At 32.2% G+C, this 22,901-nt stretch overlaps 1 protein-coding gene across 3 annotated transcripts in view; it reads left to right on the forward strand.

The window, feature by feature from the left end:
* LOC117172328 (patatin-like phospholipase domain-containing protein 2) overlaps positions 1-22,901 on the forward strand; it is a 65,184-nt gene that overhangs the window by 33,828 nt on the left and 8,455 nt on the right. For all 3 annotated transcript variants that reach the window (XM_033360120.1, XM_033360118.1, XM_033360119.1), the window contains exons 2-7: positions 10,497-10,609; positions 10,913-11,032; positions 11,145-11,333; positions 15,191-15,274; positions 15,394-15,570; positions 16,009-16,184. In XM_033360120.1, coding sequence (XP_033216011.1) covers positions 10,497-10,609; positions 10,913-11,032; positions 11,145-11,333; positions 15,191-15,274; positions 15,394-15,570; positions 16,009-16,184 — 859 coding nt within the window. The remainder of the gene's footprint in view (positions 1-10,496; positions 10,610-10,912; positions 11,033-11,144; positions 11,334-15,190; positions 15,275-15,393; positions 15,571-16,008; positions 16,185-22,901) is intronic.

Below are 22,901 nucleotides of genomic sequence, written 5' to 3' on the forward strand. Positions count from 1 at the left end.
GGGCGCATACTTTGAATAAAATATTTGTTATCATTCTCTTGAAATAAATGTGTTTTTTTCTTGAAAAAATACCGGTTTCATATGTATACACCTGGTATTCCAGTAAGGAACCCATGCATCCTGAACATCTTCGGCGGGCTGGTAATCGTCTTTTACATTGTCATCCTTAATCGAGCCACAGTAAGAATTTGCATTATCAATTTGCACCTTCTGACGCTTTCTTTTGATAACTTCTTCACTTTGATCTTGAAGTACATCATCAGTCATCAAACGCTTCGATTGTATTTCATGATGATCTGATGGTTCCGAATCAATTTTCGGAAGAGACGTAAATGATTTTCTCATTCGCCTGGAAGATCGCTGATCTAAGAGAAACACTCTAGTAGCTTCAGAAAGATCTATCTCACAAGTACATGAAGCATTGTCACACTTACAAGCTGCAATATGAAATAACTTCGATTTATTTGCATGAAACGCATTTAATTTGCTTTTTTACCAGGATTTATCTTGATCTCTTCCATGCGACTTTTTCAATTTCTTCAACTCATCTTGATCTGTTTTAACGATCTTTGCGATTCTTGCTTCTGTAAGAATTCGGATGGAAGTGTCATTCCATATGCCATGCAGCCTTATCACAACTAAACGCGAAATATTAGAAAAACTTGGGTATCTTTTATATTCTTTTTCAGTTCGAATTCTTTTGCATTCGAAAAAATAGTATTTCATTACATCAAAGTGTGTAGGTAATCTCCGGTTACTTAACTCACTGTATTTTCCAATGATTGGACATTCGCTTAACAAATCCATTTTTCAACCTCAAACCACTAAAAAGTCGCATAAGATGTTTACTGAATATAATGCGAAAAAGAAATGCTGTTTAAAATTCGAGTTTTCCATCTCTCTTTTAACATATTCGCGTTTAGACAATCAAAACTGAACTCACTTTTTTCTGAAAAAGCGGTTGATGAGTCATATACCATACACTGAGAAAACTATATGGCATGAATTACATTATATACCGTAACCCCTGCGCTATACATCGAAATTATCGCATTATAATAGCGCGAAAACGTGATATCGTACATTGCAAGTTTTTACATTATATACCGGGTTCGAGTAGTGAACAAGCGATCACAGAAAAAATTAAAGACAAGGTTTACATCGATTCCAGGTATAAGATTCACCGAAACAAAAATTAACCTTGCCAGATAAACTTCGCATTAATCGAAGATAATTTCCGGTTTTTAAAATTGCCTGGATAATCTTTCGTCTTATAATCGCTCCATATTTATTCGAGGTGTAGCGATAATTACGACGCCAGCACTGCCCAGCGTCGTTTAACTTTATTAAACTGGAGAAAAATGGGAGAGAAATGTGATTATTTTAAATCTGATGTCCCGATTTATAGCTCGAAGTCACTCAAACTTTGCCTTTTTCCCATTCTTGCTTAGGACGCTGTAGCAGACGACATCAAAAAATTTAACTTCACTTTTTCTGTGATATTAGTGCATTATAATATCTTACAAGGCTCCGGGAACTGCTTGTACGTTATCATATTGTGCTTTCTTGCAATATAAAGATTTTGCAATATTATTGTGCGATATCTTTTTCTCCGTGTAACTTAAAGAAAATAGCGAAAAAATTGAATTCTGTTTTTTTTTTAATCCTCTAAGTTATTCTGTACGGATAAAAATGATTTAAATTACCTCCTCACTTTTAAAGTGTAAATCTAGGTACACTCGAAAACATTTTTACCTTATTCAGAAACCGAAATTTATTTTGTTGTGAAATAAAGAGCAATATATCAATTTTACATATTTTCTTGTAATTCAAAGTCAATAAAAATATTTTAATGTCAACATTCCTTATATATTATTGTTGCACCACATTGCAAATACGTTCTGATTAATGTATATCACATATTATTCAGTGAAATAGTCGAGAAATTTACCATGAATCTAAGAAAATAGCGAAAAAGTAGACTTTTTTCGATTTTTTGAAACTTTAAAGTCAAGTAGGGAGTGTAAACAATATTTTAATGGAATTATCGTTTGTAAAGCACACATCGACTTACTTTGAACAATTTTTATTGATAATTCAAATCTAAAAAAAAGGTTTGCTGTTCAAATTTGAAGAAGTGTTTCGTTTTTTGTGATTTTTAGGTATATCTACGATGCGGAGACAGAAGGATTTTTTTTATGAAACATTAGGGGAGTGTTTCTGACTGCCAAAAGAAAGATTTCATTGCTATTAGAACTTCGCGAGAACAACTTTATTTTTTACGATATGCCCTAATGTACAATTATGGCCCAACAATTACGATATTTGATTTCGCCAGTTTAGAAATATATGCAGGACGGGGTGACGGGCAAAATGAAGAGAGCAAGTTATTTATTATTATATTGTAGGTTATAATGAACAAATTAATCATTAAAAAGGCAATTGTAATTGCACCAGCGAAACATGAGAATGAAAGGCGCGTAAACCTCAAAATCTCAATACATGGTTCAGAGGTGGTTCTGACCACCGCTGTTAGGCAGCGCAAAAATCGAATACGCGAAATTTAAATTTCATTATACTTTGCTATTATAGCTACGAATGGAAAATTTTAATTTTAACTAAATAAAAATAAATTGTTAATGACAAAATAATAAATAATATTAATAATAATCTTTACCTAATGTTAGAAAGTTGCGGATTTTTTAAAATGTTTAAACCTGATTTGCCTTTTTAGCTAGGAACAAATAATAAATAAACATTAGAGCCAAAAACTCACAAACCCCACTTTTTTATTCATGGGGGATTTCAGAATCCTGAAAACATATTTATGGGGGTGTTTTTTGAAAAGTAATTATTCATCTGTAGAAATTTTAAATAGTCTTTTTTCTTATGGGAAATACGTGTTAAACTTCATGGGGATCACACTACCTCTAAACATCATTTTCCTTCAAAACAAAAACAATGGATTTATTTTTGTGTGGATTCGAACAAATTTCCAGGCGATATTCATGAAAATTCGAGACAAAAAATTTGGAATACCCTAATCTGCACTCATACAATAGAAATAATTATAATAATACTCAAAGGAATATTTATAAATTGAGCGTTAAAATTTTGATTCTAAAAATCATATAAAACTTTTTTTCTGAGGCCAGATGTGCACTTCAAATCGTAGAATCTCTAGTCGACTAAATATGTTGTGTTTTAAAGAAAATTAAGTGCCACGTGTTTTCCCAATTAAAAAAAATTCTGAAGTTATCAGTTTATGAATTCTGAAGATTTCTTTAAAAATATTTACAAATTCTTTTTTTAAGCACCTATAACTTTTTACTTAATTAAGATATTTAAATTTTCCTTCCAGATTCCAGATCCGTCGAAAAATAACAAAATCTTGAAAATTACAATGTTCTTCTTAAAATGTTAAATGATGATTTTGTCAACTGCTCCACCTTTCTATTTTTTGATTGTTACATGTTTAATTCTATCGGAGACACGTTATATGAGTTTTAAGTGGGTTAAACCACTTTCGTGGCAAACGAGAATTTTTTCTCGAAAAATTGAATTTTTTTCTTATAACGATATATTTGAGACGATTCTAAGAAAAATCTTGGATAATTTTAAAACGTTCTACAAGAAATACCTCACACTAAAATCTATAATGCAGAACATATTAAAGAGGCGAATGATCCTGTGACTTGAAGTTGCATCAACTGAAATAGATTCGGACCTGAAAATTTATGTTTATTTTCTAAAAACTGAAATGTTTCATTCGTAGCTATAAAAGTAAATTAGTAATACATTTAATTAGTAATACGTAAATAGTAAATTCGTTGCTGTGTAATATTGTATGTCGAAATAAGCTATCGTTGGCTATTTCGACATACGTGTATGGCGAAATAGTCGTAGAAAAAAATCTCGTTTAATCTGTTTTTTTGAGGTTAAAATAAATAAACGCTCATGAACGTCCATTCTGGCGTCAGATTCGGTTTCAGCACGCCAAAATACTATAGAACGCACTAGTGTGGTCAACAGCTTTTTTATGGCCCTGTGTAAGCGAAAATGATCATTTTTTCAGTCCTTGGACATTCCACAGCTATATTTCACTTAAATAATCCTGAAGCGACAATGGAATTATTGAAGATAATGTGCCAAACTGTCAATTCGCAAAAAAAAAATACATTCCGCCGTTTTTCTAGTATAGTGGAAATTTTGATACTTTTCTTCATTTTCTGGCCTACTGTGTGCTGGGGCTTACCAAAAAGTATGTAACCGGTCTAACATGCCAATGCTATTCTAATGGGCGTGTGTCCCTGGTCATTTTAATCAAAAAGTAGTATCTCTATCCAGTAATTCTTACGTAAATCTATTTATCCTGGTGGACACCTGCACTCTGACGCTTTTAACATAGACAAATTTCTTATCAATGGTGTTTAGTACGCTTTGTCTAGTACGCTCAAAAGATTTATTCTATCTCATGGATAGCACGAATGGCACTGCAAAATACCCTATTACACGTGTTGAGGTAAAAGCTTTGTCTCTAAACTCGGGCGTTCACTCTGAAACGCTTGATAATGTTATTCTCGGTCAAATGCTAAAGAGAATAATAATTGGGTTTGTGGACAATATAGCATTCAATGGAAAAGGAAATAAAATTCATTTTAATTTTCAGAATTATAAAATTAATCATGTCTCACTTTAAGCTGATAGTACTCAGATACCATCCAAACCACTACAGCCATTATTTGGGGATAAGAAGTTGTGTATCGAAGCTTATCATGCGTTATTTAGCGGAACTGGTATCCATTTTCTAAAAGGAAGAAAATAATGTTGACAGAGAGAATTATCCTGCAGGAAACTGTCCGCCTTTTATCTTAGACCTGATCTCTCAGCAAACTGTAAGACCGTTTACTTCATGCGTCCTTTGTGAAAAGATGTTGACACACAAGGCTTTCGAGATGATGACTAGTTCCAATCTTAGACTGTTCTGGAGGTTTTGTAGTCTCATGTCAACAATATGTGTTCCCTTCCAGAAACAATCATTTGAGATCAATAAGAAACGATAGTACCTACATCTTAATAGTTCCGAATCATGTTTCTTAATTGTGCTAAAACATTTACCAAAGATTAAGCATTTTGCATTTCCAATTATTTCCAATCTGACACTTGGAATTTGGCACGTGATAGCAGCATTTTTGTATGGCGGGAATGATCTAAAAACAGTTATTCATTTTTTTCGATTAATATCAATTGAATAGTATATATTACGCAGGAAAGTAAATAACAATTTTCTAGATAATTTTTACCAGATGAAAGCGGTGCTAAGATAAAAAATGTGCTAATAGTATTGTACATTGAAAATATAAAATCAGATACGCGATAAAAATAAAAAAGTTGATTTTATATTAGTGAAAGCAGCAAAATTGTTTTGTTTGTTTTATTAGACGCTCTTCGATCATTTATTGCAGTGAAAATTTTATAAAGGGTTATAGGTTTCAAAATCGGTTGAGATTAAAAAAATTAAACGAATATTTTAAAAACGTGAAACTTCAGAACATCGGTTGAAGTATTATTTAATTACTTAATAAAATTCCAGGCTGTTATTACTTGAATAAAGTTCATGCGGGGTCCCGCATGGATGTTCCACGCGTGGAAATTCTACAAGGTCCTCCGTCGAGGGCCAGCTCGATTACCCTTACGGATCAACGATTAACATTTCTATGTCTAAAGGGTGAATATTTTTTCAACCCCACAAATTTTAAGGTTTCATGAGTTCAGACTTACAAACAATGCATTTCTGTAAAAAATTGGATGACACTTTTTTGAAATTCAAACCTGCACAATATGAATATTCCATAGGGGCCCCCTCAGGGGCCTCAGCTCGGCTGCCCTTCAGGATCAACGATCAAAATTTCAAAGTCCAAAGGATGTATATTTTTTTGACACCACAAATATTAAGGTTTCATGAGTTCAGACTCACAAACAATGAATTTCCGTCAAAAATTGAATTACTCTTTTCTGAAATTCGAACTTCCACTATATGGATGTTCTATGAGGGTCCCCGACGAGGGCCCAACGAGGGCCCAGCTCGGTTGCCCCCACGGATCAACGATTAAAATTTCTAAGTTCGAAGGGTGAATATTTTTTTGACTCTACTAATTTTAAGGTGTCATGAGTTCAGGCTTACAAATAATGATTTTCTGTGAAAAATTGAATGACACTTCTGAAATTCGAACTCTCACAATATCGATGTTCCATAGGGGCCCGCAGGGTACCCAGCTCTCTTGCCTTCACGGATCAACGATTACAATTTCTATGTTAGAAGGGTGAATATTTTGTTGACGCCGCAAATTGTAATCAACGATTACAATTTCTATGTTAGAAGGGTGAATATTTTGTTGATGCCGCATATTTTAGGGTTTTATGATTTCAAACTTACAAACAGCGAATTTCTGACAAAAATGCGATAATCCTTGTTTGAATTTTGAACTCTGACAATATGGATGTTCCATAGAGGCCCCTACTGGGGCCCAGCTCGGTTGCCCTCACGGATCAACGATTAAATTTTCTAAGTCGAAAGGGTAAATATTTTATATCCTAAAAAATGGACTTAGAAAATACGTTTAAAAATATGGTTCATGTGTTCTAAAATATCAATAAACTATGAATAAATCTGTCCCAAAAACAACGTTTCTAAAAAGTTGTAAAGTAGTCTACAACGTGGAAAAACGAAATCTTACGCGAAGAAAAATGGTAATCGATTTAATTTATTTATTTAATTATTTTATTGATATTCCTGTTAACAGTTCTTGTATTTTACATTTACCTAACGTCGTATAATAATAAATAATTAGAAAAAGAGAGCTTAAAATTTGGTACATTTACTTTTCTAAACTGTAGCTTATGAGGATGGCTTTTTCACCGAGTTTCAACTTGTCAGTTTAGCGCAGTGGTTAGCACAGAATAGAAGAACAGAATAAAACTCAAACTTTAAGTTTTCAAAGCTGAAACTTTTTTATTGAAAGTATTTAAGGCTAATCTGCAAATTAAACCAGTGAAATCCTGCGGTTGTATATATTGTATGTATATATATATATATAAATTGAACGGATTAACCGATTTTCTTCTATTTTTTAAATCGTCTCGTCGTTGTTTAAGGAACCCAATGCATCATATTAAAATTAAATTCCTTGTTATTTTAATAATTTTTTATTTCAGCTCTGTTTAAATTGTATTTAGCCCTTTATGTTATATGGTTAAAATATGACTTGCATCGATTAAAGTTAAATGGCCGAAAATTAGTACCACGAGTTCAAAATTATTTATTTTTGTATGTATTAAGTTTGAAATTCCTCAGTTTGAAGCGCTGTATCATACTCATGAAACAAGAAACGATTGACCGCGTTTCAATCGTATTTCAAGTCATATGAAATGTGTATCTTAAAGAGGAATGGCAGATTGCTGACGATAGGTTAGAGGTACCAGTGAATCGGAGAAGTGATTATTTTACGATTCACCTAGAAATATTTCGTTATTGATTAAAAAACGACGGTTAATCGTAATAATATTATTGGGATCCGCTGCGCTTCAATACGCCATTTATTTTTTCAATGTGGCCAAAATGTGAACTCGCGAAAACAAATAGGATTTTGAAGATGCGTTTTAATTTGAGCTTAATAGCCATTTTTTAATTATTTCGCATAGCTTAAACTACTAAGTGGATGAAAACAATTAAGATTTATTGGAAACTAAGTGTTACATATGTGTAATTTTCATCATATGCAACGAAAAAAAAAGCGATTTATTTTTAAACTGTTTTTGCAAAAAAAAAATATTTTAGTATATTATATATGTTTAAACAAATTATACGCTTCAATTACCTTACCTTAACATAAAAGTGAACTTAAAATAAATTTTGATTAATTTATACATGGAATATTTACTATCTAAAAAATTATAACCTAAAAGTTAGGTTAGAATTCATATTTCATTTCTGATCGTCTATAATTATATTTTTTGCATATTTTGAACCAAATATTTTACTATATGCATTAACTAAAGTTCATTTTAGCTTATAGTGTGTTGAAACTTATATGATATAGTAAAATAATTATTTTCTTGCCAAAAACAGTTGTAACAGGAAATGTGTTTTTTTTCACTGAATACGATAAAAATTCTATATTGAACACTTAGTTTCCGAAAAATATTAATTTTTGTATTCACGTATTGTTCTAAACTAGTAAAAACCTTGCTAAAATTGGTTTCAAGCGCAATTTAAAATGCAACTTAAAAATGCCACCTGGTTTCACAATTTCGCGACGCAGTGGACAGTCCCTAACTTATCTGCATTTTCCTATTCAAATTTACTTGCAGCCACTTCCCATTCCCTACAATTAGATAATGAAGAGCGTAATCTGCATTATACAATTCATCGGACTTCATCAAACATCAATTGTAGGATGCAGATTCGTTTCTGTAAAACGGAACCTGCACTTCTCCATTCAGTTTGACGGCCTTCAAACTACATTTCATTGAGAGCTTCAAAAGATTTATGCGTTTCTTCTGTCAATCGTAAATCACGAATTGAACTTAATTTATTTTTTGAGGTTATGTTCTCCTATTCAGAATGTTTTAAAACTATAAAACGAGTACATCTCCGAATGTGACTTGGCAGATTTAATTAAGTCCAGATAGCTGGACCAATTCAAAGAGTCCCAAAACAATTGAAATGCAACTTTGTCAATCTGAAATTTTAAGATACACATTTTAAAGCGCTCCAGTTCAATCGTTTCTTTTTTCCTGGGTAGACAATAAATGTCAATGTGTATCGCAAATTATAAACAGTAAAACAAAAAATGCGGAATTATTCGTCATACAAAATAAAAAAGATTTCATGATCATTGGGTCATTTGTCGAAGATATGATTCGTCGTAAAGTACATAGTTTTAATTACGTGTAAGATTCGTTCAAGCGGAGAATGTATAATAAACAATCTCTCTGGATAAGGATGTCTGTTTTGCTGTTTCATACCGCCGACCTTGAACTCCAGATATTGTATCGTACAAGGTTGAAGAACTTTTCAACTTAATTAGTTCTCGTACTAGGTGGTACTACGTTTACGAAATAAATCAAATGTTTTGGTGCTTGTTCATTTGTGATTTATTGAATACGCAGATTCTACCAGTTTAACGACATTGCTTTCTATCTCCTTTCTGACAACAACGCAATGTGTTTTAATTATATGTACCAGGAAAAACTTAATATTCGTAGTAACATTATTCATTACTCAAGAAACTTTAACTTTTCCACGAACTCGTTATAAATTTTGTTGCAAATCAGAATAAGAAATAAAAGAATATTTAACATTACTTGGACGCTTTCAGATAGTCATTCAAAATCCACCATTTGAAAGTTGACGCCTTTTAAAATAAATAATTTACAATTTAAGTAAATACTAAAAATTAAACAATTTTGAACTCAATGCGCGTACAATTTTATTATTTCAAATTGAAAGAGTCCGAAGCTAAATGATTTTAAATCTAATGTGTTCAAAATGTTCATTAGAGATAGATTTTTAAATTCACGGTAAGTTCAATGGAATTTCAAATAATTTAAAAGAATTTCATTAAAATAAAACAGAAGAATGTAATAAAATTGAGTAATAGTTCATCCCTTTGTTGAATCCGTGTATCTATCGAAGGCCTGTATTTTGTTAACTTCAAATTATTATCAATTTACAAAATAATTACCTAGGAGTTATTAACTTTTGGATGCTTTCCAATTGAAAAGTTTTTAGATTAGAGACTACAGAGATTTACACTTTTGGATTTTCTAAAGTTTAGTGGTTTTCAAATTCGATAAGTTATTTAGTTGTAATTTTTAATATAATAAAATATAGTATTGATATCTGTAACTTTTCACTTTAAAGACCCCAACGGTTTTTACAATTTCATTTGAGAAAGTTCTCTTTATTTATAACTATGAATAAATTAATAATAATCTTTTTACTTTGATTGCTTTAGGTGAATTTGATTCATAATTACAAAGATTTTTTGCGACAACATAATCATAAACTTTGGATAATGAAGTATTTTTCCCATTCTTTAATTTAAACACTGATCCAAGATACAGCGAAATTGCTATCTGATTGTAACCTGAGAAGGCGAACCCTAATTGTAATTGCATTCATTATCTGAAAATACTGGGTCTGAACGAGCAGTATTTGCAACGACAAAAAAAAAGGACAAAAGAAGGCACGAATAAAATTAAAATAATATGTTAATATGTAATTTTTTAAATGTTTAAAGGACCCCGCACGTTTCTTATTGAAAATGAGTTTCATAAGAAATGTACAGGGTCCTTTAATATTCTCTGATGTAGAAAGTTAATACAATTGTATAAAAATGACAATTTTATGTGAATGCAAATCTACAAACAAGAATCGGTTAAATAAATGTAACAAATAGAGATGAATATGTTTGTATCTTTTTTGATTTTAGGGGAGGTGACTAGCAATGTTTTGAGACTCGCAAAAGAAGCTAGACAACGAGCACTTGGTCCTTTCAGTCCTTCCTTCAATGTCCAGGATATTCTACTAGAGAGTTTGCAAAAGGTAATAAAATATTGTCAATTTAAATTTTATATAATTTTATTTTTCATTTTTCACTTACTCTTATTTTGGCTTACAGTGATAACGTTTCATGTAAAACCTTTTTGATCCTATTTTATTTTGATTATTATTGAAAAAAAAATATTTTTCTGAAATGTTGAAAACCCAGAAATTAAATTGGAAACGAAAGTTTTTTTATGAGATTTGAGTGACCAGTAGATTTAAATCTATTCCGTAGTAAACAATACTTATAAACTCGATAGAATACTGTATAAAAATTACATAAATTTGAAATCCTTTTTTTAGTTTCTTCCTGAAGACGCTCACTTAAAAGTGAACGGGAAACTTCACGTTTCTCTGACGAGAGTATACGACTACAAAAATGTTATTGTTTCACAGTTCAATTCGAAAGAAGATTTACTCCAAGTAAGAATTTTTTCTCTTAAGAAATTTGAAAAGTAAGGTTTTCAGTAGCTTTATAATCAAATTTATAAATTTTTAAGAAAAAAGATTGTATTTTGAAACATTTTCTAAACAGGCTCTTCTCGCAAGTTCGTTCATTCCAGTCTTCTCTGGTTTGTTGCCTCCCAGATTTCATGGCATTAGGTACATGGATGGAGGTCTCAGCGACAATCTTCCCATCCTCGACGAAAATACGATCACAGTCAGTCCATTCTGCGGGGAAAACGATATTTGTCCCCGAGATATTTCCTCGCAATTATTCCATGTACGTTGTATATTCTGATTTTTTTCTACTTAAATTTAAGGGCATGTGATACTTCGTCGTGTGGTCAATCGGGTACAGTTCCCCCGGCTTTTATTTTACAAAAATAAAAATCTTTAATAACTGAATTAGGGATGCTATAAAATATCATAACGGATGTCCCCGGGCTATTTTTTGACAGATAATAACAAGAAATTTTATTGTGCTAAATAATAATTTTATGCATGTGCATTATTTTGAAGTTAGGGTCATTTTTCAACTCTCGTTCTGCTAATTTTTTTTAATTTATTGAAAATAATACCCTACAGTCAAGGCCAATTACAGGATATAAAGCTTAATTGTATTTATATAATGCATTAATATGTACCTTAAGTTTAATTATACCAAGCAGAATATATTGCCTCTTCTAATTTTCATACTCTACGAGAGAGTATACAATTTTTCGCTTCTGTTTTGAAGACTGGACAAGAGATCGTAAATATATCAATATTAGAGTTTCTTGCAGTATAAAGAAGAAAGTCATTCATGATAGTGCACATTCGGAACATAGGTGAATTTCTAATCAAGATGTTATTGTTTTGTTGAATGTAGAATCATTCTTTTTGTCTAGAATTAAATGCCGGAGTTCGAAATAAGTGTTGAATATTTCAAAAAAGATATTGACAATCTACGAATTTTCTAATAATTTTAAACACAAACATTAGTAGCATGTAATTATGACGTTTTTCTAGCTTGAAGAGATTATTTTTTTTTACATAATTGTAGATAATTACTGCCTATTTGTGGGTAGTACCCTTCCTTTTTGAAGGACAATAATTTAAGAAATCTTTTTTGAATGTTTTCAAGTGCATTCAGGTGATACTTTTGATGTGGTTCCCACACGATAGAGCCATATTCCAATTTCGATCTGACTAAAGAGATAAACAATGTGAGCATGGTATTGTTGTTATTAAGAAATTTACAAGATCTGGTTATGAAACCTAGAGTTTTCGATGTGGAATTTACCGTTGCAGTAATATGTGGATCGTGTTTTAGATCAGAGCTGAGCACAATGCCTAAGTCATTAATAGTGGTTACTTCAGTCAACCTAGTACTTTTCAGCCGGTAATCAAATTAATTAATCATATCAATCTCTAATAGTTGAAATTTTTTGAAAGATTTTTGTGTCATCTACAAAGATTAAAATTGGTGTTATTTCACCTGTAGCCATGTCCATAACGTAAATAACATACAGGACTGGTCTCAAATTTGAACCCTGCGGTACCGCCTGAGGTACACCGATATCGGCCTGTAGTTGGTCACATGAGACTTCAAACCATTTTTGTAGATCGGGCAAACTCTTGCTAATTTCCAAACTTTTGGGAATTTAGCTGTTTTTAAACATTAATTGTATATAAAAGTTAGTGGTTTAGAAAGCGTGCATGCGAATTCATTTATCAAAAAACAAGATATCTGGTCCGTGGCAGAGGATAGTTTTTTAGGAAAGTTATTGAGTATTTGAAGAACTTCTGCTTCATCAATTTGTGCAACTTCCGGTTTTTTACTAAGAATAGGGTTATTAATGTCAAACATTATGATCTTTCGGAATTCTGCATATCGTCCGTATTGGAATATACACTACTGAAAAAATCGGCAAAAGCATTCACACACTCATCAGGGTCAGTAATGTCTCTGTTTTTATAATGAAGGATACCTGGGAATCTTGTCTCCCCTTTAAGTTTGTTAATAATATTCCATAGTTGAGATGGATCATCTATTAGTTTTTGTTCAATTTTAGTTGAGTTTTCTCTTTCATCTCTAGAAATAAATTCTTTAACTTTTAATCTTAGTAGCAAGAAACAGTACTTCGCTGCTCCATGTCTCCATGTCTCCATGTCTCCATCTCGAAATTCTTCCATCAGAGAGTTTTTTCAATTTTTTCACACATTCTTTATGATGGAACACACCAGACTTTGTACATTTGACTTCGTCATTGTCGATGGATTTCTTGCAGTGTCCTCTACTACAAAATATAGGAGAATTTAAAGTGTTCTCAGTGTTATTATACATTCTGTCTGTGTATTGTGAGTTTATGAGAGCTGAGTGTAGATATAAATAAACATATATCTATATAATCAGCTGTTAACAGTCTTCAGGAATACTAGCGTTGAGTCAATGTTCTTTGATTGGATAATATAGATGATCGTATTTTGAAGAATAAAGTAATATTAGCCAGTGAATCAAAATTATCATGGAGAACTATGAAACTACACCTCTGAAATAGAAATGCCATATTTGTAGTAAAATCGTCCTTTATTCATAGACACTGGTTAAAATTCTAACTTCCATCTGTACACTTTCATACTGGGTTTGATATACAATACTTTTTAAACACATCAAAGAGTTTTTTCCGCACTGTTTTGAACAAATTAACAGAACGATGTGCCTACGTGCATGTCGAGCGAACCGCCATCTTTATTCGATAATTTGGAAATTATTTATGAAATAAACTTTTTTGATTGCCTACAAACAAGGTTAGTTCCGGGATATTAGTTACTATGTTTATTTGTAATTCCAACGTTCTTGGCCAAAAATATTTTCTAGTTTGGAAGTAACGTTTGGGAGAATTGTAACATACATAACCTCCAAAAATACACACACGTTTTTAGCAAAATTAAATTTTTTTGGAATTAACCCACAAAAAAGTGTGCAGGGACGCCCTTTAGCATGTTCGCTATCATTGCCCAGAGTTTGAAGACAAAGTATTTATTAATCAAGGAAAAAAGCCGAGGGAATCTAACACTTATAAAATCGATAATAATTCCTAAGCGTCATGCAGATTCATTAAATTTAGCAATATCAAACATTTTTAATTAACCCACAAAAAAAGTGTACAAGGACGTCCGATAGCATGATCGCTATCCCGTACCGAAAAGAATCTTTGAGTATATACTAAAAATTCTTTAAGTCAAGGAATCTCAAAGAAATTCTCCGCAGGCACTCAGGTAGATATTTTTAAAGGTCCAGGAAGCTTGCTTAAATGGTCTGAAGGCTTTAAAATATCCTTTCCGAATTAAAATAAGAATACGATCATAAATAACGAGCAGAGAGGCTATCTCAATAGAGTAGCCGACACTGAAGGGTCCTTTGTTAAGCTTTGGGATTAAAATTTAGAAGTAGATTTTTTTTAATTTCATAGTTCACACCCTAAAACATAATAATTCGGAATCTATGGGTTTCGATGACTTCAGATATCTAACTTTTTTTTTTAATGTTAAAAATTGGAATTATTAGAACGTTTCTCGTAAATGAAATGAGATACGCCAAAAAAGACAACATTTTTGAATTCAAGTAGAAAATTGTATATCAGTATATAAGTTATAATTATAAATAAGTATAATGAGAAAATTCATCAATTAAAAAAAAGTGTTAATACTTTGAAGAGAAATTTAAAAAGGGAGAGCGGATTAGCCACGACCAATTACTGTAAATAACTCTGCCCGCCCGGTACGTGACGAATACAAAGGAACATTATATTACCGTCGCACCACTCTTAAAACGACCGCTAAAAGAATCTTGAAAAGGACCCAAATCTCTCAAACTATTTCCGAGACTATTTTGTTTCAAATCGACTTTGTTTATAGACTCAAATGGGCCAAGCTATTTCGCTAAAGAAAACTCAAAGATTTCTTTCAGTAGGGTCATTTCCTAAATTTTTAAGACACAATATTTATTATTCTAGAAAAAAAACCGGGGAAACCTAAAACTGGTAAAGTCGATAATTTTCTAAGTATCGCATGCCCTTGAGTCAAATAATGACTTAAAAATAATCAATAAGTTAAAAATACTTTAAGTGGCTTCAATTAATATTTTTGTTTTAGGTAAATGTTGCAAATACGAGCATCGAATTATCAAGACAAAATATTTATAGGTTCGCGAGAATACTTTTCCCTCCAAAGCCAGAGGTAATCGTCCATTTGATTTAATCTAATTCATTTAAATTTAATTTAATTAATAAAATTTTTATTCAAAATTAAGTTAGAATCATAAATTATGTTAGCAATCGAAACTTTATCTTTTATAGATTCTCTCAAAAATGTGTAAGCAAGGGTTTGATGACGCCCTGCGTTTTTTGCATCGAAATAATTTAATCAACTGCACGCGATGTTTGGCTGTACAGTCGACTTTTGTTGTTTCCGAAACTTTGGACGACATGATGGAATACGATCCAGAATGCATGGAATGTAGAGTGCACAGAGAAGTGAGTTTTTCGGTATTTGTTTATGATTCGGATTTTTAGAAGCTTAAAAATTTGAAACTTTCAGGGACTGGAGCCACTAAAATTCAAAACTGTTAGCGAAGTCGTACTTTTCAAAGCAGGAAAAAACGAAATGCAAAAAACTGAATCCAAAGTTATTTTGGTTTTAGTCCCTCAAAAGCGTGGATAAAATATGAACTACATCCAACTCTCGCTTTCCGTCCCCCCGTTTTCGGCCAACCTAAAACTGCTGGTGCCCGCAGTTTCTCAGAGGAGCGGGTAACGTTTCGATCCCCCCGAATTCAGTCCAAGGCTATTTGAAGGCAACCCACGACACGGAACTGAAAGCGAGAGTTTGATGTAATTTTTTTAAATATCTATTAGGCTTTTCAAAACTTTTCGGTTGAAAAATATTAAACTATTTTTATTTGTCATTTGCAGGAGGCATTAGTAGCAAACTTGCCTGAAACGCTCATGTCGATATTCCAAGATGCAATCGATTCAGCAAACAAGGGAATTGTTAATTGGCTTTTTAAACATAGGAGCGTCAAACTTTTGTCTCTTTTGAGTATTCCGTATACTTTACCAGCTGATGTCGCTTACGCAACCTTCACAAAGTAAGTTACCAAAATTTTGTATACAAATTTTTATGTTATAATTTTAAGTTGGTGTTCTAATAATATTTATTATTGCAAAACATCTTAGAAATGATTCAGGCGATTTTAAGTTTGAAGGCATCCAAATTCATTCGCTCTTAAATTTTAAGATTTCTAGAATTTCCTATATCGCTTTAAGCTCCAATTAATTCTCTATTTTTAAAACAATTCTCCGTCACCCATTCTTATTCTACTAGTACTATCTGTAATGAAAAATTCGAAAAAAATATGATTCTAAAATTACTTTATTTACTTGAAACTAGTATATCTATAGTATATTACATTTCGCATGTGTTTGTTTACAATAATATAAACATTTTCAAAAGTTTGCAATACAAACATACAATGTACATATTTTATGAAAATTACAAGTTTTATGAAATGTAGTAGAACAATATTACAAATAAACATTTTTAAGTTACAATGAACAATACTGTATATAATAGGAATGATATAATATGGAAAAAAGATTATGATAGACAATGAGTAAGAACATTTACCGGATCAGCAACCGATTCTCTACTGACGTAGTTGCACAAAGGACTGGTGTACACATATGTGGACAAACATAAACACTGCCACAATTGCATAATACGACATCTTTCAAATTAATAAATATGTCATCATTGTAAATTCAATATCTGCCCACATATGTTGACATCGGTCAGAAGAGATAAAATCTTTTTATTCCTTTATCTTAACAATGATCTCTTTGTCCCTCACAATTATTTAATTCGTTTTTTCCTCTTCTTCTTCCTTTTGAATATTATCATTAACACTTTATGACCTAAATTGTATGATCCTGCAGCTTTCTTATTTTCTCTATTATTTCCTTTTATAGGTACTTAATCTTTCTATCATTAGACCTGATTTTCCGCCACGATCCTCGGCTCCATTCTTTTCGACTTTTTTCTCCCGGCCTAGCATTACGATCTGTTACAATTATGATTTTTAGTTCACCTTCATTTACGATAACTATAGTATAACCATTCATAACTATTCTATAACTTATATAACATATATTAATAACATATATTTAACAAATATCATTTACAGTAACTATCTCAATCTTCCCTCCATATTTCATTTATGTACACTAGGGCGGCTCAAAAAGGCTTTTATTTTTTAGAGGGCAACGATCCCCCCAATTTCATTCCGAATCTGAAAAAAGAAATTTCCTAATTAAATGTCAAATGCATGGGGAAAAATCACTTTTTTGAGTTTTTGGCATCATTTTTTAGGTTTTGACAAAATGTGACGGGAAAGTATGGGGGCCTGTAGTGAATTATCCAACGAAGAATTTCATGTATCATATATATGGGTTTGACACCCCTAACACACCCCCACCAGTACATGAAAACTACCCTTAAAACAAAAAATTTCAATTCTTCATGAAATCGACTTTTTGAGCACTGTATTCTGGTCTTTTTTTAATTAAAATGATTAATATTGGTCTAATGGAATATTTATTATCATTGGTTAATTAATTACAAATGGAATTTGTATAAATTTTTGTTCGAACATTTATTTTTGTTTCCTTAAAATTACACCGGCATACAAATAAAGTGGTCTATCCGACAGACTACACTAGCATATCTGTTTGTTTTTGGGGTCGCTGAATTCGATTCCGGTGTCCAAATAACCAAGTTGGCTCGTATTTTTCTGAAAAACGAAAAAATAGACGTAAAATGGACAAAAACAGCGATTTTTCAGGTATATTTTTGCAAAAAAATTACATTTTATCGCCCGGCGGATTTAACCAACATATTTATATGTCTTTTGCGTCGCTGAATTCGAATCTGAGGCCCAAATAACCAATTTGGCTCATACTTTTTCGAAAATCGCAAAAATATACGTAAAATCCGGGATCAAAATAACCCAGTTGGCTCATACTTGATCGAAAAATGCAAAAATAGAGGTAAAATTGACGAAAACAGCGGTTTTTCGTGCATATTTTTGCAAAAAAAAATATATCTTCATCCCCGGTGGACTCATGCAGCATAAACTTATGTTTTTGGGATCACTGATTCTGAATCCGGGGTTCAAATAACCCAGTTGGCTCATATTTTATCGAAAAACCCAAAATTAGACATAAGATCGACGAAAACCTTTAAACATTTGCCTTCCTCGACTAGGATTGTCGTTCACTGTAGATTCCTTTGCGTCTCACGTTTCGGGGGTTTTAATTTGCATATGTCTCCTTGCATGGCAATAGTAAGATTTTTTGTAAATAAGTTTTATTTACTTTTAGCGTTACCCAGGAACAGCGACGTGGACGTAGTAAATTCTGTTTCTTTTGGGGTGCTTTATTACCGTGAGTCCCCTTGCCTCTCATGCTTATAAGGTTCTTTTATTTTTCTTTATATCGCTTGTATCGAACGCTTTTGTCCTCAAAAGACCTAAGTAGTGGGTGTTTACGCTTTCGTTTGGTACCTTGATTGACTTGATCTCGTTTTAAACTCCAACAGTAGTCAGCCATCATGTTGATATCCCAACATCCCTGATATCGCCTCTCCATCTCTTTTATATCCTGGAGGGACCGTTCGCCTTGTTCTTCACTAAAGTCTCCCAGGTGTTCTGAAAACTTATTTATATGCGAATGAAGAAAATGTAACTTCAAATTCATAAGGCAGCCTAGTTTACCAAAGTCAGACATTTTTGTAATGAATTCTGGATCCTAAAACATTTTTCTTACCTGCGGTCCATCGAAGATCCCCTCTTTTAATTTTGCTTCGGAAAGTTGTGGGAATTGATCTATATCTATCGCCATCCTTGGCAATCGCTTTGACAAACTGTGTCATAAGACCCAGGTTTATATGAAGGGGTGGAATCAAAACTTCTTTTGGGTCAACTAGAGGATCTTCAATTATATTTTTTTGTCCTTGCTCAAACGATGTTCTTTTCGCCATCTTTTTTTTTTGTAATGACGAACGCTATCTCGACTGTCCCATAAGCACAAGTAACAAGGTGTTTTTGTATACCCTGATTGCTGTCCTAAAACGAATCCAAGAATTTTGAGATCCCCGCAAATTTTCCACTTATAAGTTGATTAATTGATTTTTTCCAGGACAAATTTTAAGTTACTGTAATGCTCTTTCAGTTCCGTAGAATGTGCGATTGGAATTGGAGCGTAAACATTAGTATTATACAATAACACTGCTTTTAGGCTGCGCTTAGAAGAGTCAATCAATAGCCGCCAATTTTCCGGCCTATACAGTCCAGGTTTCATTTTTTCCATTAATCCGTCAATGTTTTTACAATAGACTAATTTTCCATGATCATTTTCTTCAGAAGTAAAAAAACTGTCTAAACTCTTTTCCCTATTTCTGTAGAAACTTGATTGAACCCCGGATTCAGAATCAGTGACCCCAAAAACATAAGGATATGCTGGATAAGTCCACCGGGGATGAAGATATATTTTTTGTCTTAAAAATATGCACGAAAAACCGCTGTTTTCGTCGATTTTACCACTATTTTTGCATTTTTCGATCAAATATGAGCAAACTGGGTTATTTTGACCCCGGAATCGGATTCAGCGACCCCAAAAACATAAAGATATGCTGACTTAGACCACCGGACATAAAAAATTTTTTGTTGCAAAAGTATACAAGAAAAATCGCTGTATTCGCCGATTTTACGTCTATTTTTGCGATTTTCGAAAAACTATGAGCCAAATCGGTTATTTGGGCCTCAGATTCAAATTCAGCGACCCAAAAGACATATAAATATGTTGGTTAAGTTCACCGGGCGGGAAAATGTTTTTTTTTTTTGCAAAAATATACCTGAAAAATCGCTGTTTTTAACGACTTTACGTCTATTTTTTCGTTTTTCAGAAAAATACGAGCCAACTTGGTGCTTTGGACGCCAGATTCGAATTCAGCGACCCCAAAAACATATAGATATTCTAGTGTAGGTTGTCGGACAGACCACTTTTTTGTGTGCCGGTGTTATTAGTGTTAGTTTAGTGGAATATTTAATAACATTGGTTGATTAATTTTTAATTATTTAAACAGAAGGAATTTGTTTAAATAATTTCGTTTCGATTTTATTTTAAATAAAAATGATTACTGTTGGTCTCGTTACAGAAATTCGATTTGTTTAAACAATTGAAAATTAATGACTAATGTTCATAAATATTCCACTAGGCCAATAGTAATAATTTTTAAGGAAAAAAATGAAATTTCGAAAAAAATTGTTTAAACAAATCCCATTTGTTTGAATAATAAAACATTAATCAACCAATGTTAATAAATATTCTATTCGGCTAATGGTAATAATCTTTATGGGGAAAAATGAAGTTTCGAGACAAAAAAATTATTTCAACAAATTCCATTTGTTTAAATAATTGAAAATTAATTAACCAATGATAATAAATATATCCGCTAGACCAATATTAATCATTTTAAATAAAAAATACAGGAACACGGTGTTCAAAAGGGCGATTTCATGACAAATTGACATTTTTGGTTTTAAGGGTAGTTTCCAGGTACTCGTGGGGGTGTGTTAGGGGTGTAAACCCCATATGTCTGATAGATGAAATTCTTCGTTAGATAATTCTTTACAGGCCCCCATACTTTCCCGTCACATTTTTTCAAAACCCTACACAATTATTCTAAAAACTCAAAAAAGTGATTTTTCGCCATGCATTTTACATTTTTCTTTCCCATGTGCCTGTTATTCTTTCCCAAATTATTTCTTAGCTATTCTCATTTTTGTTATTCCTATAAAAAATTTTCTCACTACTCTGCTTTCTAATTCTTTTTTACTTTTTGTATATTCAATTTTTGTGTCGTTCAGGCAGCTCATTTTTTATTTTTCTATAAAGTCATGTTTCTGTCATTTCTATTCCCTCCCATTGCACTAAATCTTTCCAAAAATCTTTCCTTTCTAACTAAGTGGGTTACTATTTTGATACTTCTGTTCTTTCGTTCAGGGTTCTGTTTTATCACTATTTCTCTCTTTTATTCAAAATTTTACAATTGAACCCTCACAGTTTTCTACACCCTTTATTTATGTATTTTTTCGTAATTCTCTACTATTTACTTGTAATTATTTTATTATTGTATTTATCTCTTCTTTTCTTTCTTCTTTCATTATATTTTCCTTCATTTTCATCATAGGCATCCTTGGAATTTTCCATAATTATTCTCCGGTTTCACTTTTTCAATGAAATTCCCCTGATTTTCTCTCCCACTTTACCATTTTATAATCTGCAGTATTTTCTTTATTATCTCTACTTCCGAAATTGTTAAGTAAGAAATTAATTTCATTAATTGTTAAGGGTTACAATTTTTTAATATTAAAACCTTAAAGACTACAATTTGGATTCTTTTACTTTATGCAATTTCCCTCACAGAAAAGTGACGTCTTTGGAATATCCGTAGGATATCTCTGTATGATATGGGATATCCTGAAAAATGTACCAAAAATCTCATGGGATATCCGTGGCATATTTGAAGGATATCGACATTTCCGCCCCGTCCGATATCCACTAAATTTTCCATGCGGGAAATGCACAATTTTGGTAATGGAATGCAACATTTTTTCGTAATGCATATTGATTAAAATATGTAGAATGCCTGAAAACATAAAGATTTACAAACACTCGTTTGACAAAAAACCACTTTATACAAATCTCAAATATTCGGTTTCTTTCAAAATCCTATCTCAGTATAATTATAAAAACATTATTGCGAGTAATTTTCATAACCAATAACAGCCTACTTACAATAAAAAACAACTCACTTTCTAAATTGCGCCATTTAGAGATCGCATTTTTCACTATCAGTATAACGGCAAAATCAGTTTTTATGATAAAAAACAAATTAATATTTACCGCTTTGGCTTGTTCAATATAAATGAAAATATATGAAGGGGCACACTGCATACGGGCGTAAGTGCCTAAACCCGAATTTAAGAACTAAAAAACTGTCTAACTTTCACGCAAATAATTTTAAACAAAAGAACGCAAAAACTGTTTGACCTACTGTTAGATTTTATCGAACCATGAAACGAATATCCGGAAAGAAACATCCTTCTCCGAGAAATCCTTTGTCAAAGGAACAGCGTGTCCCCATAAACTCGGATTTGTATACATGAAAATTTGAGTAACTGTTTTATTTTTCAATTAAAAAAAAAGAAGAAGAAAGGTTTTTAAGCTATTGGTTATCTCTATTGAATAGCAAAAATAGCGCTTTGAAAAAGGTAACCAGATCCGGGAAAGCCTTGGTCGAAGATCGGCGCGCATTAGAAAGCTTCTCTTTCGACATATAAAGAGTTGCGTTACTGTTTAATTGTTTAATTTAAGAGAAAAACAAGAAGGTACTTTTGAACTATTGGTTGGCTCTATTGAATCGCAAAAAGAGCGCGTTGAAAAAGGTAACCATGTGCGAGAAAGTCCTGGTCGAAGATCGGCGCGCACTAGAAAGCTTCAATTTTGACACATAAAAAGTAACTTCCAGCAACTATTTCTTCCCAAAAATTCATCATTTTTGACGGACAAACATAAAAAAACTAGAATCAACACGTCCGCTGAAAATCAATGACGCCTCGGTGAGAGCACATTATGAAGCATGGTACTTAAGTCAACAAGCATCGTGGCATTTACGCTCGTATGCCCTGACTTTTTTCCTAGATCAACTTTCGGGTTGAACTGCACCAAAATCTTCTACAAGGACA

This window comes from Belonocnema kinseyi, chromosome 5, assembly GCF_010883055.1.
Source record: "Belonocnema kinseyi isolate 2016_QV_RU_SX_M_011 chromosome 5, B_treatae_v1, whole genome shotgun sequence".
NCBI classification, from domain to species: domain Eukaryota; kingdom Metazoa; phylum Arthropoda; class Insecta; order Hymenoptera; family Cynipidae; genus Belonocnema; species Belonocnema kinseyi.